The sequence below is a fragment of the Ambystoma mexicanum genome, chromosome 2p (genome assembly GCF_040938575.1).
Source record: "Ambystoma mexicanum isolate Mex_15411 chromosome 2p, UKY_AmexF1_1, whole genome shotgun sequence".
NCBI lineage: Eukaryota > Metazoa > Chordata > Amphibia > Caudata > Ambystomatidae > Ambystoma > Ambystoma mexicanum.
In genome coordinates this window covers 163981263-163999922 of record NC_090923.1, presented here as the reverse complement: position 1 = coordinate 163999922, position 18660 = coordinate 163981263, and the positions used below count along the sequence as shown (strand labels likewise).

The 18660-nt window shown below is 41.5% G+C and overlaps 1 protein-coding gene across 4 annotated transcripts in view; it reads right to left on the bottom strand.

The window, feature by feature from the left end:
- NR2C2 (nuclear receptor subfamily 2 group C member 2) overlaps window positions 1-18660 on the bottom strand; it is an 818284-nt gene that overhangs the window by 735305 nt on the left and 64319 nt on the right. For all 4 annotated transcript variants that reach the window (XM_069643419.1, XM_069643421.1, XM_069643422.1 and 1 more), the window contains one exon: window positions 15485-15594. In XM_069643419.1, the coding sequence (XP_069499520.1) occupies window positions 15485-15556 (72 nt within the window). In that variant the 5' untranslated portion in view covers window positions 15557-15594. The remainder of the gene's footprint in view (window positions 1-15484; window positions 15595-18660) is intronic.

Sequence of the window (18660 nt, the reverse complement as noted above, 5' to 3'; positions counted from 1 at the left end):
CCACACATGGAGAAGAGCAGACAAAGCGACTTGTATTGATTACTTTGCCACTTCCCGAGACTTACACTCCGCCAATGCTACAATTCATGAACCTGGGTATGGGGACCACTGCATTATCCATTTGAAGATTCAAATGGATATAGTGCATTTACCTATTGATCATCAGCAAGGGTTTATAGAAGGGGATCGGCCTGGCCTGTCTCTCCGATGGGCCACAAAACTTTGTGACAGGGCTAACGAAATGATCTCTGCACGTCTGAATCTTGCTTGTAACATCGGGGAAAATTGGAAGTTGCCTACTCAAGGGAGGGTGGATTTATTTAAAATAACATCGGACGTTTTACAGTCCTTACGGGCATATGCCCTTCGGGATAACTCAAGGTCAACCGCTGACTCTTCTGGCTTCATTCGTGAGGCTAGAAGAGTTATGCGGCTAGCAGTGCGACAGATCGCGAGAGTGGCTTCCTCATGGTCTGAGTACTTGATAGAAAAAAAACGCATAGTGAACAGATATCGGAACAAGTGCAGAGATCACAAACGTTTTCTTCACAATCAGGACAATCAGAAAATGTTCAATACATTATGCCATAGGGATAGACGATCCACTTGGGCTTTACTGAGGGTGGGAACCTCAGCCCTTATGGTTGATCAATCCCTATCGATTTCTCCACAGGCTTGGCGAGCCTACTTTGAAGAAAAATGTGCTCTCCCTCTGCATTTTGTAGAGATCGAATACAAATGGTCGTGCTTAGCACATCCTTCTTTTCTTCCATGGGACACCACCGCCATTGCAGCAACGATAAGTACGCTTAAATTTTCAAAAGCTGCAGGCCCTGACGGGATTCCAGCTTGTGTCTTAAAACGCGATCCTGACATGTGGGCTGAAATACTCAAGACCCTCTTTTATAATATGTTGACATCTCTAGAGACTCCCCAGTCTTGGCTAGCCTCCATTATTGTTCCAATATACAAAAAAGGAGCAAGATCCCAGCCTTCCAACTTCCGACCGATAGCTCTAATTGATACCGCTGCTAAAGTGTTTGCGATCCTGCTTTTAAGGGAACTCGAGACGGTTATCAGTGATCTCAAGATTCTTTCCAAGTACCAAATTGGATTTCGAGCAAGAATGGGTACCCCATTAAATGCTACAATCATGGCCCATCTTTTAGCTAAGCACAAGATTAAGGACTCTGGCCCACTATATATGGCATCTTTAGATCTTACCTCTGCGTTTGACTCAGTTATTCGTGCACTTTTATGGAAAAAAATGGTTGTAATGAATATACCTGAGTATATAATACAACTAATAGCGAAACTTCATACAAATACCACTTATTTTGTAAGAGTAAATAGCGAAGGTGCCACTACCCACCCAATAAACATCGCTGTTGGCGTGAAACAAGGCTGCAACCTAGCTGCTACACTATTCAATCTTTATATATGTGGCATAAACGACATCTGGAACTCTTTGATCTCGTATCCGGCAAGGCTCGGCCATCTTAAAGTACAATGGCTAGCCTTTGCTGATGACATCGTATTATTTGATCGCACGCCTAAAGGGATGCAAATTAAATTAGATCTATTCGCATCCTACTGCACGACTCACAATCTGAAATGTAATGTGGAAAAGTCAAATATAGTAGTGTTTAGAAACCACAAGCGAAAGAATCTCACACGCAATTGGAAGATTGAAAGCTTTCCTTTAGCCACTGTGCCGGAGATCCGATACCTTGGCTATAATATTTCTGATTGCAATTCTATCGCTATGTGGTGCGAAGTACTACACAAAAAAGCGGCACCTCTCGCCACACAGATGCGGCTGGTATATCTAAAGTTTTGCAAATTCTCACTGCTACCATTACTCCAATTTTATATCCTAAAAGTGGAATCTATCATCCTTTATGCTTTAGATATGTGTTTAGTGGACATCAACAGCCATCTTGATCAAATACAAGGATGTATGTGGAAGGGAGCCTTAAGATTGGCCAAATCGACACCGAATAGCATATTAAGGCAGGAACTTGGTATCACTGCATTATCTGCACGTCGTAATTGGCGTTTATTAGCTAACTTTGCCAGAATGTTATATCCTCCTAATTGCTTATATGAGGATCTGGGACAGTTGATGATAGCGCCAGAATGCTCGTCTTTTACAATCTACCATGCTCAAATGGTGCAGATACTCGATGGAATTGCACTTTTACCAGCTGACTTAGAATTCCGACAGGGATATGTGAAACATCGTCTCATAGAAAATGACTGGTGTAGAACAGTAATGGAAATTGAATCACTAAAGAGTTACAAGGAAGCGGCTCGTTTCTGTTCCACTAGAAGACCGCACAAACCCTATTTAATTCAGTTTCCCTGCAATAAAGCCAGAGAAATATACCTTCGTTTTAAATTGAATCAATGTCTCACCTTAGAACGAATTTGTGGATGGAGTCCGTATTGGAAGGCTATTGCAGAGGCCGGATGTAGGTTCTGCAATGACTGCTCAGCTAAGGAAACACTAAAACATCTAGTTACACTGTGCCCTCATTTTGAAACAACGCGTACACTAACTATTGCATCTAATGGTGTACCAACTGAGGACAACAGAGAATGGCTTTGGTTGGCCTCGATGTGGGGAACGCGAACGAGTTTTATATTAGCTCTATGTAGATTCCTAACGATTATAAATACCGATCTTGAGACGAGGTTTTGAATGAGTAAGCCCCAGGGGAACTTGTAATGCAAGAAAATGTGTACTTGCATTCCTCTAATACTGTAATCCCTAGCAATTTTTTGAATGTTACGCTCTGTATACGAAAATTTAAACATGACTGCAACCCTCCCCATCACACTAGCAATATCTACTCAAAATATTCTAAAATTGTGTTGAAAGTTTTGAGAAGATATTAGTATATTCAGTTTGTCTCGTTATATATGAAAACTGTTCTTTAAAACTTTTCTAACATATTGTATACACGAGAGTTTGTAGATTAACTTTGTCTAATTGTAAAAAATGAAAAATGAAATATTTTATGCAATATGAAAAGAATTTATATTTTTATAAATGTTGTAAAAGTTTGTTGATCGAACTAATAAAACAACGGTTTAAAAAAAAAAAAAAAAAAAAAAACTAGATTACTGGGACATACCAAGAAATAAAAGGGATGACCAAAGATGTATAAAAGTGTAGATAGTTTTACACCTTCTTTTATTTTACATTTTTAAAAGATTAATCACTATCAAATATTTGCCCAGAAAAAAGCATAAGAGTCGCATAAGAAAAATGAACCTGTGCAGCCAAAACCATTTTTTCTATGTGAACTCTGAAGAAAAAAGTATTAGGAGGGTTTTTCAAAGTCAGTACCTGTGATAGCATTTAGAAAAGGCAACCATGTGTGAATCAAGGTAAATCACAACCCCAGATGAGCAAAGCCGCTCTCTTAAGTAGTATTGACAAAGTAGCAAGGCTAAATTAAGGACAAAGGGGGCACTATTGTGCATGTACAGTTAACACTTAGTAAAACCGATGAGAAAAATATCTCCAAAGGCAAGTTATAAAAAATAACATTCCTTTATTACACTACTACTATAAAAGGTATACTCTAAATAGTTTAGTACATATATACAACTCGCAGTTGGGTAACCCACTATGGGGTAAATTCACAAAATGACTATCTAAAGAGAAAATACATTCACTATAGTAGGAAGGACAAATGTTAAGCACATATCAATAAATCGGCCTTATAACTGATATAATGAAAGGGACCCAGCGTGTACCAAGTCTCTCTTAGTCCATGGTGTCCCTAAGGGTTCCGGAGCAGATGACAAGTACTCCAGGGGAGCCCACTCAGCTCGTGCAGGAAAAGTACTGAAGTTAGTTAGTGCAGGGAAAAGGCAATCCGTGAAATAGAGTATTTGGGGCCTTAAGTCGAGTTTCAGTGAAAGGATGAGTGTCCCGGGAGGATAGCTCAGCGGCAACGTGCGCGACTTGGAAGCAAGACGACACGAAGCAACACAAGTTCGATCCCCGGGTCCGTGCTTAGGTGTTTAAGCGCATTATAAATAAGGAACTAAGACAAAAAACAAAAACAATTACGCAACTAAAAAACAAATAATTCCTGTAACAGCGCCTCGATGCCCAAGGGCTGTGTGAGCGCTTTAAAAATGCAAATATAAATAAACTACCACCCCTGGGCGTTCATGACACCACAGTCCTTGGCCAAACCTGGATAGTGCTAAGGTAAGCAGGACTTTGCACCCAATGTAAACCCAATGAGGAGCCGGGCAGTTCGAGAGCTATTAGTAATTTCAGGACCCCGAGTCCCTTGAAAGTTAAGAACAGTACCAGATGACAGTAAATCACTTCGGAAGGGTAAGCCTCACCATTGTGGTCACTGTTCAGAGTTGACAGATCATGGGTTTAACAGTGATCATTGGCGGTCATCTTTATGTTCCTCCTACTACAACCTGAGGTCTTCACAAGGACAGGTTGTAGGAGGAGGGACATCTTAATTCGGTTCAACTTTGAAAGAGACCCTCATGAATGCACATCTTGAGTCAGTAGAGGGAACGGGAGGTTTTTCTGCAGCAGATTGTCACATTTTATTTAATCAAATTTATTTTACCGAATGTGGCTAAGAATATATGTGTGGGGTGGGTGTAGGTGAATAAATAATGTAGTGGGTTTATGGGGGTCGGGAGTACGGCAGGTCTCCCCCACATAGATTTGCTGCAAAATCTACCAAAATAAAAAAGAAACTACATCGAATTAGATAAAATCTTTCCAACAAAATCACATAGAACCTCAGTAGGCACTCGCCAACTTAGCATTATAACTTCGGTGTTCCTGCATGCTCATCGCCTGGTGGAGGGGAGGTAGCACAGTGAATTTCTAGACTCTCAGCAGGCCCTTGTAGATGCCCACAAAGAGTTTCAGCCGTTTGACCAGCTGAAAATCCTTGCAACGATAAACAGCTGGACCCAGGCCTTGCGGAAAGAATGCAAAGATGCACGCTCTTATGATCAAAAACAGGCAATGTACCTCGAGCAGGGCAGGTGACTGGTTGGTCCCACTAATCTTAGGGAGAAAGGAATTCGGCAGAGGTCTTCCCTGAAGATTAGATAGTTGAGATTCGTGACACATTGACATTGGCTGAGCAAAGGCTTGTTTATGCAGCAGTTCTTGGCATCCATTGATCACCTTTTTCTATGGAGCTCTTAAGCCACAGTAGCCAACTTGGTTACTGGTCCAGTTCGTCTCCTTATATCAAGAAAGCGGACTGGGTGAGCCAAGCCCTCCAAAAAGGACCGAATCTGCCCAGCAACATCCAAGCCTCTGGAGGGATGTGAAATGGGGACAACAACTCTCCTCCCCATTTCTAGGCAACAAACAAGAGGTCTTCCCTGATGATTAGATGGTTGGAATTCGTAGCACAATGTTATTGCCTGAGCAAATGCTTGTTTCTTCAGCAGTTGAAGGCATCCATCTCCCCCACTTCCAGGCAGAACACACGCACAGATGGCAGCCTTCGTTCGCTTCTTGAAGGAAGCCCGTAAAGGCCGCCCTCCCACACCCAACAAGGTAGATGGACAGCCAACAAAGGACAGGCCATCTTGAACAGGATTTAATTACAAGAGGACATTTTCAGTATATGGTCCAATTAAGTGCATTATCGCAGGTAAAAAAGCAGCACAGGATAATACATCCAGAAAAAAAGGTCAAACGTTCATTACTGAAACCAGCCTGAAAAGTAGCAAAAACCTTTTTAATAAAAAGGAGAAGAGGACACAAAGCGATCCCCAAAGCACTCTATGTAAGAGAGCCTGTGCTACAAATAGTAAAACAAATAAGTTTTATACAGCACTGCTAGGTCCAGTGACTAACCAGTGTACCCAAACGACATTGGAAAAGGGACTCAAGGGGTCCATGGCAGCACACAACCTAGGTGGAAAGTGCTGCTATAAGAATTCACAATAGTCAACACTAAGGGGAGAGGCCTCCTCACACTGGAACCTTAAAAGAGGGATCCACTGTACCTAAAAAGAAAATGCAACTGGTGAGCGAGGTAAAAAGCCTCATTGAACTTCAAAGTCAATGAAACAATCCCAGCGAGTCCAGTAGTAGTGGTAGGAGGCTCAGGACAGAGATGATAAGATTTTCAAAAAGAAAATATCTCTAACAATAATTATTAGCAACAAGAAGTAAAATACATGAATGATATGTGGTTTAGTCATATTTATAACCATTTCAGAATACATGATCTATGACTGAAACAAAATATGGCTATGTAGGAAGAATTACTATATGGTGAAAAAAATGCACTTTATTTACTTTTTGTGTTGTTCCTTTGTCTTTTCGCTCTGTACAAGATTTTGTTGTGTAATATTTATTTCTAGAGATCACAGGAAAGCAATGCATTTTTGTCAATAAAACACTGAAAAAATGTAACATTGGTAAAAAAAGCACAGAACATGGCGCGCACCGAGCAAAGTGCCGGGAAGTGCCTCTTAGCCTCGTTTCGCTGCTGCTTTGTCGCTTGGCGTTGTGGAGCTCCTGCACGCATTGTATCCAGAGGGCACTATTGGAGGATTTCATTTGAGGACCTACGGTAACTTACTGTATATGCTAACTACCCAGACTTTAATCTGTTAAGCATATATATTAAATTACAGCGGCCTGTTTTTGCCTTCTTTCAGCTAAACCACACCCATTTTCTGACGCCGTCTATATAATTGACGCCTCGCGCGCGCACCGAGCGAAGTGCCGGGAAGTGCCTCTTCGCTTCATCGGCGCGGAGGCGGGGGTGCACCTCCTGGGCACTTAGCCTCGATTGATTGTTTGGGCGTCCGCGTGGTAAAAAAGGCAACTGTACCAAGCCACGCTCCTTGTGGTCTAACAAGCTCTGTACCATGAGGAGTATATCATTAAAAGCAGGCATGCCTGCCTCGCTAGTCGATCGTTTGGGTGGGGGATTGAGAACCCACTCGACAATGAGCTGTATGCCGGTGAGGACTAAAGGAGCCGAGGGGGGACCTCATAGCATGGACATACGGAAGTTCTGCAGTGGGTCCCTTTCGGCGCACAGAGCCAAAACTAGGCTGACTAATGAGCAAGCCGCACCTCCTTCTGAAAAACAGGTTGGTATGCCTGCTGAGACTTTTTTTCAAGGGACGATAAGTGATTTGGTATCCTCTAAAGAAAGTTTGAACTTGGTGCGGCCTTCTAAAGCCGCAAGATGTGATGACTCTATTATGGACAATGTAATGTGCGATTTTGTATCTGTTTCCACACAGACCATGGAGTGTATCAATATAGATTCAACAGTGAAGGATGTCGTAGTGATCGGCCTTGACCTTAATGACTCTGTGTTTTCCAAGCAAATGTTGTCTGAGAATCTTTCACGATCTCCAATGATGTTTACAGAAGTATCGCACTCAACCACAGAAACTGCGTATTCTATGACAGGTCGAGAAAGTAATAGAACACAAAATGATACACATGGTATAAACACATTGGCATGTACACAGCGCTTAGACACTTCGATAGATACAGCCATGCATGCTATGAATTTGGCCTTACAAACTTTGGGGAGTCTATACCAAACAGTTGAGAAAAGAATGATGGCTCAAGAATTAATATTGAGACAGGTGCTAACGGTTTGTGAGGCGATAAGGTCGGAAGCCCAACAATTGAAAGCAACTGACAAGCCATCAAACATTAGCATGTGCTCAGTATCCTCTCAAACTGACGAAAAACATAAGATATAAAGTGGGTGATGTAATCGTCCCAAGTCATGTTGTACCAAATGACCAGAGGTCTCTTTTGCCCTGCATTGATTGGATAATTTATGATCCTCTTTCAAGTTGTACATCGCAAACACAGGAGCCGAATAAGGAACCGCACATGGATACAATTGCGGATTCCCAGAAGAATTACTATCCCATGTTTTCATCGGCCATGGCGCCTTGCAGCAATAAGAAAACTTCGTTGGGTAGAGATAATCACCAACAACTAAATGCCAGGATAAACACAAAAAAGCAGGACAAAAATACATTAGTGGAGAGTCACACTGATAAACTATCGAAAAACATAGCAAGCACAAAGCATTCAGGAAGTACGACAACTAAACGATTTTTAAAATCAATCACCTTGGCCAAAAGGAAAAATAATAACTTAATAATGGGTTCCCAGTCAATTGGTCGAAAACATTTGGTCGACAGGACAACTGGTCGACACCATTTGGTCGAATGCCAAATGGTCGAATTTTTTTTTTTTACCCCTTTTTTGGTTTTTTTTGGGGGGTCCCCCCCAACCCCCTTTTTTTTCTTTTTTATTTTTTTTCCCCACACGAAAACCCACAAAACACATATATATATATAAAAAAAAAAAATTCGACCATTTGGCATTCGACCAAATGGTGTCGACCAAATTGCAGTCGACCAGTTTGCTGTCGACCAATTGACTGGACACCTTAATAATGTAATGGCTTCCAAGGCAATTAAAGATAAATATGTGAAGCAAATGTTAGCAAAAAAGAGAATGGGGTCTCTGAATTTCCAGGCCAGAAATGCGCTAAATTACCCCCCACTAGACGAACTACTTACCATGGTCACACAGTCAGATGAAACACCTAGCTCAGTCAGTGATGGTGCAGATACTGACTGTGTGTCAAATGGAAAAATTGTGAGCAAATTCTCAAACAAAACATCAGACAATAGTCAGAGCAAAGAAGCAATAAGGCGGGCAGTGGACGCATATATGTCTGGCAGAACGCAAACACCTATAGAGACCCTGAAGTCAGTACTCTTTTTAGAACCACCACCTTCTGTAGTTGGTGGTGCGACAAAGGAGAATATATCAGAAAAATGTGGTAGAGGGCGATCACCCAGAAGGGGTGTTAAAATCATCTGAAGCGTTGAATAGGCAGGAAATGGAAACTGCATTATTGGGCCAAAACAAAATGCCCCCATGATAAAACCAGGAATGTGTCAGTGGAGGATTCATACACTCTGAATGCACCAGTGAAGGGCTCACATACCCTGAGTGATCTATCTGGGGCTGTTATTCAATTAATTGAAAGCCCCAGAAAGTAGATAAACTGATCCCTATAAACAAGTCTTGCTGTTGCCATTGCAATGAACAGCAGAGATAACTAGATTTAGCATCCCCTAGTCATGCCTTGTCCCTGGTTAGTTGGAATTCGAGAGGCCATAAACCTTTGTTAAATAACAACCAACAACATTTGAATAGTTATGATGTGGTCCTCTTGCAAAAGACATGGCTAACTGTGAGGCCGATTTGGGAAGGATATGAAGTGCATGTGAATCCAGCCATTGAGTCAGCTGTGGGAAGACCTATGTCGGGGCTCTTAGTTGCTGTAAAAAGACAGTGGGGTGTAATTTCAACGTTATGGGCGATACCGAATAAATGTATGATGTTAGTCAAAGTCATCTCACAAACTGTTGGCCTTGCAATTCTAAACATTTACTGGAATCCTGTTGCCTTGAGTGATGAACGCTTTTTTAGAGATATAAATTCCTTATTAGACCTGGTGGCGGAAGATCAGCAGATCGAATTTCTTATACTGGCTAGTGACTTAAATCTGAAATGCATGGATGGGATTAGTGGATCTAAGAATCAGAGAATAATACGATGGGAAAGTCTGATACATTATAGAGGGCTTAACCGACTTAATGGTGCTTTTTCTTCAGACATCCCTCCTCGGCCAACTTGGCATAAAGGTACACTGGCCTCCATCATCGATTTTATATAAGTGAATCAGGCCTTGTGGCCTGAGGTGCAGAAACTCAAGGTGATTGCCTCGGATGTTAGTGATCACAACATGTTGGCAATGGAATGGGGTGTGCAAGTGACCACTAGTCCAATTGGGAAGCAACCCAAAAAAGGGTGTTTAGTGGTAAATGCAAGTGGCAACCGGCTCTGATGGACGGAGGATGCTCTAATACACTTTAAAGAGTTATTGAGTGAATCAAATGTGCGCGAAGACTCCAAATTAGGAAATGTTGGCATTGTCTATAGCAATGCAATCCAAGCCTTTTGTCAGAAAAAAACACATTGACCAATAACAAAGGGAAACATCATCTACATATCTCTGACAACTTAATGCGATTAAAGAAATCTATGTACCGCGCCGAAATAAGGAAATTTAGTGGGCTTCCTCCAGCTCTTAGAGCCGCTGAAAGTAAAAAAATACGTAACACCCATACAAACTGGGTTAAAGGACATAGAATGGCGCTTTACCACCGTGATGGAGCCAACACGTTGGGGATCTTGGCTAAAAAAAACATATCTAAAATGTGGGTCGTGATGAATCAGGCAATGGGTCATCAGCAGTTTAGTGTACAGAATTCTGCTGTTGCCCCGCATCTGTGGGTTGCATATTTCAATAGTCTTTATGCTGCTAACTCGGATAGTATAATTGCAGAGTTAAATACATCAGATTCATTCAATCTGGCCCTCAATGAAGAAGATATATTGTATTTTATAAAAACGGCCAGTAAATCCAAGGCGGTTGAACCTGATGGAATATCAAATTATGCCGTGCAACAACATCCAGAATTATGGGCAACCATTCTGTTTCACATATTCACCGCGGTCAATAACGGTCAGAAACTGCCACAAACATGGATCCAGGCGATAACTGTCCCGATCCATAAGAAGGGTGATCGGCAATTGCCGGACAGTTACCGCCCAATTTCATTACTGGATGCTCCAGGCAAAATTTATTGCAGGTTGATTAGGATTGAATTGAAGAGTTGGGTGGAAAGAAATGACCTGTTAGATTGTTTTCAGTCTGGTTTTGTAAAGGGCCTAGGTACAATTCCTAACATAATTACAATTACTATGATTCAAGCGCAGCAATGGTCCCAGAGGCGACCGTTATATCCGGCCTTTGTGGACTTTAGAGCTGCATTTGACTCAGTCAATCGTTCCAAACTATTGATGAAGTTAAGGAGACATAGATGCCCTAAATCGTTATTAGCACTGATAACTATGCTCCATACAAACACAACGATGAGTGTGCGGGTGTCCACAGATGGGACGCTATCACCTCTGATAGCGACGTACAGGGGGTTGAAACAGGGCTGTGCGCTAGCCTCCTTTTTATTTAATTTCTACATTTTGGACATAGGGGCATTCTTGAGAGACTGTATAGGTGATCCTCCACGAATCAGTAATCAACAAATCCCTTATTTGCTATATGCTGACGATCTGGTGCTTCTATCCCAGACCCCAACAGGCTTACAAAACATGCTAAACCAACTCGACTTGTATGCTCAAGAAAATCATTTAAGTATAAATCTAGATAAGACCCAAGTAATGATTTGTAAGTCTGGTTTAAAGTTCAAGACTTATAAATACAGATGGTACTTACAACAACAGCAATTGCATAATACATGCCAGTATAGATATCTTGGTGTGTTGATTCAACATCGGAAATCTCAAATGGAGTACATGTGCGAAGCAAAGGCTAAATTGTCATCATTGGTGTCTCAAACTAACATATTGTGTAAGAAATTTGGTAAATTCTCAATCAAACACATTATTATGTTTTTCAAAATGAAAGTGACACCAATTATGTTGTATGGGGCTGAAGCCATGATGCCGATCAAACGCAAGTATTGGGATAATATGGAATCCACTTATTGGAAAAGAGTGCTGCAGTTACCTAATGGCACTTCCTTAGCACTCATTCGTTATGCGCTGGGACCTTCGTCACTATATTCTCATGTAATATGGAAGCAATGTGCCTTCCTTTGGAAAGCGCTGGAAGGTGTTGATAAATTGTGCATTTTACAAACTGTGGCATATAATCTCTTCTTGTCAAAAAACAATTTTCCACGCATGTGGAGAGAGCATGTGATGGAAGCTATGCATAAGGCAAATGTGTCTGTTTCACTTTTGGTAGAGATCCCGATCGTGTTAAGACTAAGATACTACAACACGACTGGGCTGAGACTATCACAAAGTGCATGTTGCTTAGTGACTTTGACATATTTATGTTTGGGCTCATAAGGTATGGAACTACAGCTACCTACCTGGAAAAATGTCCTTGCTCTACGCACCGGAAAAAATATATGAGATTCAGATTGAATTTGTGGCCTACGCGTGACATTTTAAAAAGGAGAGGAATGATAACTTCTGAGAAAAAATTTTGTCGTTATTGTATGAATACGAACCAAATTGAAACGCTGCAACACTTGCTGGTAGAGTCTGAAGCAGTGAGTGGTGTGAGAAATAGATGTTTTAAGGATAAACTAGTGTTTCAGAATCACGTAACTCAGTACCAAATATGGCAACAGTTGTTTTCTAACCCAAGAATGGCAATACAGATTGCAATTGTGCAATTTTTAGATATTGTCCTACCTGCCGTATAGCGTGTAGACTAGCACAATGGTTATCTATGGGTCTAGTCCAACGAAGTGGCAAGAAATATATTGTTGCATTTTTATCTTTCTCTCCTTTTCTCTTATTTTTTTTTTTTTAGTATGTTTTATTTTTTAGGTTTAATATGCTATGTATGAAATAAGATGAATTGAAGATGTATTTAGACATTTAAAATTTAATTGCTATTACAAATTTCTATAAACATGTATTTGAAAAGTTGATTTTCCACCTAAACAAATTAAATAAAACACAGAACATGGATCGTTGACAATGGGGTCAGAGAATGTGACTTGAAGTCCAGATTCTGCAGGGGACGGTGGAAACATAAACCAGACATGAGGAAAGGGCAGAATAACATAGGAACCGGATGGTGGAGGGTGGAGGAAGTGCTAAATTAGGCATGGAGGAGTGACGGAAAAGTGCTGTTAAGGTTGTCCATGGGAGTAAGGAGAGAGGAAGGCAGGGTGATGGCGTAACGCAGAGTGCTATGAAACACATTCTTCAGAAAGCAGAGGGGCTTGGAGGTTGGATTTTAATAGTGGTAGTGATAGTACAGGGAAGGAGAGAAAGAGCATTCCACAGTACGGGAGTGGAAAGAGGGAGAGAGCGGAAATGATAGAATCACATGGGGCTTGAGTGGTGCCAAGGAGGTGAGCCGAGGATGATTGTAACGAGAAAGTGCGAAAGTAGGGAGTGAGATGAGCAGATAGGGTGATAGCAGATAGTGAGATGAGCAGATAGTGAGATGAGCAGATAGATAGGGTGAGGCAAGTCCCTGGATAGTTGAAGATGATGAGAAGAAGTTTATATTTAGTTCTTTGTTTTGTAGATTGCGAGCCAAACTGGCGACGGGCAGAGGAGGAAGAGGTAAAGTGAGAAAGGTTGAAAAGTGAGGGATCGCTAAATTGCGGACTTTGTCCAGAGGTAAAAAGGCATAGGTGGAAAGGCAATATAGGTGACTGGCACAGTAGTCAGATCTAGAAAGCACTAAGGAGGAGATTTGCTTTTTAGCCATATTGAAAGGAAGAAGGTGACAGATCTTTCTAATAGATGAAGAGCAAGATGTTGCGAGATGGGTAGAAGGACAGCAAAGTTACGAGCGAAAGCAGAGTAAGGAAAGTATTCAGAAGGAGAGGAAGAGATAGTCTGTCTGGATGGGAAATAGAGAACCTAAGTCTGAGTGAAGTGGAGCCAATGAGATGCCATCCAATATTTGATGGCGGGGAGACAGTTTGACATTTCTAACACCAGCTCATCTGATAAGGAGGGAAAAGGAGAAGAAGATCTGAGTGTCACCAGCAAAGGGTTAATAGGAGAAGCCATAAGAGGATATCAGGGCACCAGGAGATGAAGTATACAGCGTAAAGAGAAGTGGACCAAGGACAGTCCTTTGGGGAACTAACAGTAAGGGGGGTGAGTGGGGAGGTAAGGCTGTTGCTTTTCCAGGACACCTGAAAGTGTCTAGGGGCAAGAAATGAAGCAAACCGAGCAAGGGCCTGATCTCTGATGTCAAGGAGAGATAATGTAGAGAGAAGGTCAGAATGCTTGACACTATCGAAGGCAGCAGAGAGGTTGAGATTAATAATAATAGATGAACGGTTCTTATAAGGTGCGGATGGGAAGAAGTTGCTGACATTGAGGAGAGCTGTCTCAGTAGAATGAGGCAGAGGTCGAAAGCCAGATTGAAGAGGGTCCTGGAGGTTGCAAGTATCAAGGAACTCGGTGAGTCACTTGAATACTACTCTTTTGAGGATTAGGCAATACTGTGGTAGAAGAGAGACAGGCCACAAGTAGGCAGGACAGTTAGGATTGTGACTAGGTTTCTATGGATAGGGATGTCAGTAGCTGACATATAGGATGAGGGAAATAGTAAGTTGTGAAAAGACCTCTGGGCTCGAATAAAATAATAATTTTGAGATCATACTTTGTGAAAATTGTTTTGCACTCAGTTAAGTGGTAATAATATAATATATTATATATATATATATATATATATATACACACACACATACACACGTGTGATGAATATTAAGTCCTCTTGGGGACACACTTTGGCTCTTTGGCGAAGATGGCTCCAAGTTTCCAGTATAAACTATGGTTTTAATTCCCCATCTGAAACTGCCCTGCACCATACTTGACTGAAAGGTCTTAGCAAGGATTTGACAGATTTTGTCCTATAACCCTGCTAATATGTAATCTGTAGACAATTTGGAAGAGCACATTTTAAAGTGCACTTCCTGATTTATATACAGATAAGAAGAACTTTTGTCAGAAGACAACACACAGGCTTGCCAAAGGAGAGAATGCAATTTCTCAGTCCTACTTTGTGATGTAAATGCCAAAAAGGAAAGCCATGTTTCACGTTCCACTTTAATGTCATTGATTCAAAGAGGTAGAATAATTTAAAAAAAACCTTCTTATGCCTGAATTGATGGGGATTCCTTCCAGGGTGGAGGTGTTAGAAGTTTGAGAGCTCACTAAATGTTATTCGACAGGTATGCTTCAAATGTTGCTTTTTTCTGCTGTGGAAAAAGCACTGGCCCCTTTGCTAAAATGGGAAGACCTCCCACTAATCTAGAGAGACCCAAAACCTTTTCTCATGCTTATGCTCAAGCAAGGAGCATGCAGCAAAGTATGTTTTGGTCAGTGGTGCAGTAAGAGGTCAAGCACGTCCCTGGCACAGAATTTGACAGTTTACACCCGGTGGTTACCTTGGGAATTGTATAGCCTCCACCAGGAGTTAGTTTCAGATAGAAATCGAAGGACTGACAGGCTGTGTTTAATTAGTGGATCAGGACACTTTTCCTGAAGCTCTTTGGTACCCAATGGTAAATATAGGACCCGCCGTCAGACAGAATTTGGTGCTTTTTTCTGAAGAAAATCCCAGGAAAGGGAAACTTCTGGTTTTGTATCTTCAGCTGTTTCAGCCCTTGTGTTCTCCCTGTGGGTCCTTTCAAGATTTGTAGGCCTGTGACATGGTGCCCTTCCCGTGGCAGTCCATATCATGAACTTATCCATCTATCTCTATCATGCGAGCAACAAAAGAAAATAATTGAATAGTGTATCCTTTTGAAGGATTTATACCTGAATACGTTGTGGTGTAGCTGCAGACGATTCTGTGGAGATAATCTGGATGTGTTGGGAGGGGCTGTTCATCACTGGAATTCCAATAGGGAGGGCCGGACATTCGGCACCTACGGGAGAAACCCGTTAATGAAGGTCTTCAATCATCTATGTGCAGTTCAGAGCACACCAAAAAATGCAATTAGATAATTTATGGAAAAGCAGTGCATGAGAGTATACAATCATCAACCGTTGTCAATTATTCCGTCATCCTTACATAAGAGGTTTTGACAATGATTTTTGTTAAGCTTTTCTTCAAGGCAGAAGAATAGGACATGTAAGTAGCCAGACATCAGTGCAGTATTCATTTAGATACAAGAACAGGACAAGAGGACATATATTTCAGGTGACAAAGTGATGAACAAATCAGACATTGAAAATGACTGTTAAGAAGAAAATAGTCAAGGAGAGAACAGTGAATTTGGAAAAAAGCACACATTATGTTTTTGGCCATCAAAATTTATTGGTTTTGAAGAAGACATGACTGCTACAAAAACACTCCGTCTCCTTCTGAAACACGCTCTTTTCCTAACTCCTTGTATAACAGCAATGAAATTAATTATATACTTAGTGATGTGTCTAGCTTAGCCCAAGGCATTCCCAAACTTTAATGGTGGAACTGCGTAGAGATCAAACACACTCTCCCCAGAGATAAACACTCTCTCATTGAAGGAATAAGATTATACCCTTTAAGGTAAGAGAATACACCTTTCTAACATACATTCAGGTTTACATTTGTAAAAAAACAAACACTAGATACAAAATGGCTTCTCAATATGATAGTGCAATCACTAAATCTGCAGAGTACATTTTGGCAGGAATCCAATAACGTCTTTCGAAAGGGGTGGTGCAGCCAAACACTCATTTTACTTTGGCAAAGACTCATTTTAATACATGTGGTCTGTCCAGTGACCAGTTTTTCACATATTTAAAAACACAAAAACAAATTCACTGTTTAGAAAAATACACCTCAGAGGAAGTTTAAACCAAATCATATTTAATTCAGGAGAGTGTTCCATTTTGACAATTTTTTGGAAGCCATTAACTGGTTCTCTGGAAATCTGCAGTTACAAGACACACTCGCTACGTATGATCCATATGCCAGACAGTGCTCTTACTAAATTTAGCAACAATAGGAAGTTATCAGACACTTTAAAAACCTCATTATTAGGTTTTACAATATTATTTTAAAACCATCAGATTAATGGCACAAGAATTACAAACCACAGTGAAACGTGCAACCTGGCAATCTGATTCTACATGAGTAGAGATGGAAGGAAACATCACATTCAATGCAGTTAGAAAATGCATGGGGTAACAAGCTGTGGATGATTTGGAAGGAAAATCAAGGTGGTTTTCAGTAGAGATAGACAGGATTAAGAACTCTGTACAGAGTTATGAAACAGTTATTGTCTCATGAGATTAGTAAACTACTAATGAGACTGAATTATTATTCTCCATACACTACCCCTGCACACAAACAAAGCTGCTGTAGTCTGTTTTTACCATCAAGACACCACACAATGTCAAGAGACCGCTCTGTAATGGATGCTTCCGGTTTCAAAAGCAGTGTAGTTCTGTACTGCATTAACCAGAAAATATAGCACACATTTTCCGATCAGTAAAAAACAAACTTTGATCCTGACACAATGAACTATACACAAAAGTCTTATGGCAATGCAAACAAGAAATACAATTATGTTTTTTTGAATTGAATAGTATACTTATTTTTAATTAAATCTGTTGCTGTTACTTAAGAAATTGTCACACCGCTTCCTAGTCCACGGACACACCTTTCCGCTCGCCCCTCCTTATCTATCCATTCCCGCACTCCCCGACACTCGTGCATTATGTCCCCCACTCACGTCGCACACATCAGGGCACGGCATGGCATGTTTGGGGGAGCGGGTGTTTATCGCCCTTCACGGCGGTGGCAGATCAACTGGAGGCTCCGTCATTTCAGGAACTCACATCCCTTGCGGAGACCGGCGCCTCCCGGCGCTACACGGATCACGTGACCTTGGTTGCCTAGCAGCATTGCAACGCTTTCGGTTCGCTTCACACGTGACTCTACGTGCGTCCCATCCAGGGATAAAAGGAGTCTGTGAACCGAAGGCGTTGCTTCACAGCTGTTTCGTTTTGGATCACATGACGTTCTCTCTTCGTTCAAGGACCTGCTCTGTTACCGACCCTCGCTTGCTTCACGGATTGCTCTTGCTTAACCCTTCAAGTACTCCTGGATTTGCTTGTTACCGACCCTCGCTTGCTTCACGGATTGCTCTTGCTTAAACCCTTCAAGTACTCCTGGATTTGCCTGTTACCGACCCTCGCTTGCTTCACGGATTGCTCTTGCTTAAACCTTTCAAGTACTCTTGGATTTGCCCGTTACCGACCCTCGCCTGCTTCACGGATTGCTCTTGCTTAACCCTTCAAGTACTTTTGGATTTTGCCTACTACGACCCTCGCCTGCTCCACGGATTGTTCTTGCTTAACCCTTCACTGGCTAGGACCTCGATCCTGCAAATAGGTGGTTACCTGTTCTACCCTACAGCTCGTTCAAGCTACAGCTAGGAGACCCACGCCTTGACCCAAGATCTCACAGGTATTCTGGTATTTTGGGTTTATGCACATGGAGGTATTCGGGCCCTGTTTCTTTACTTAACCACTGTACCTTGCCTTACAGCGCTCAAGGGGTTCTTCCGGCTGTTCCCGCGTCCTGGTTTTCCGGACTTCCACCTGTGGCCTTAATATTCACACTGACAATATATCTATTATCGTCAGGGTGTTTCTTGGGGACAGAGGGGTTGTTCATACTCTACACGACCAACGAACTTCGTAACAGAAATAGTGGTATTAAGTCTATGTGAAATGTAAAGATGAATTATAAATTATTTTAGTCTAAAAGGCTGAAGGCAGCCGTAAGCACTTAAGGAAAACAAATAAAGCTTACACTTAGAAAAACATAAAAATCCATAAGCCAAGGTCTGTGTAATGTCAGTAAGGCCAGGAAGAATATTGTGCATCCAATGCTTAGTATTCCTGGAATGTGCATTTCAGAACACTTAGCACATTAAACAAACGTATCCCTGACGACAACCAAAAGAACAGCCACAATCAAATGAAATGAGATGGGAATA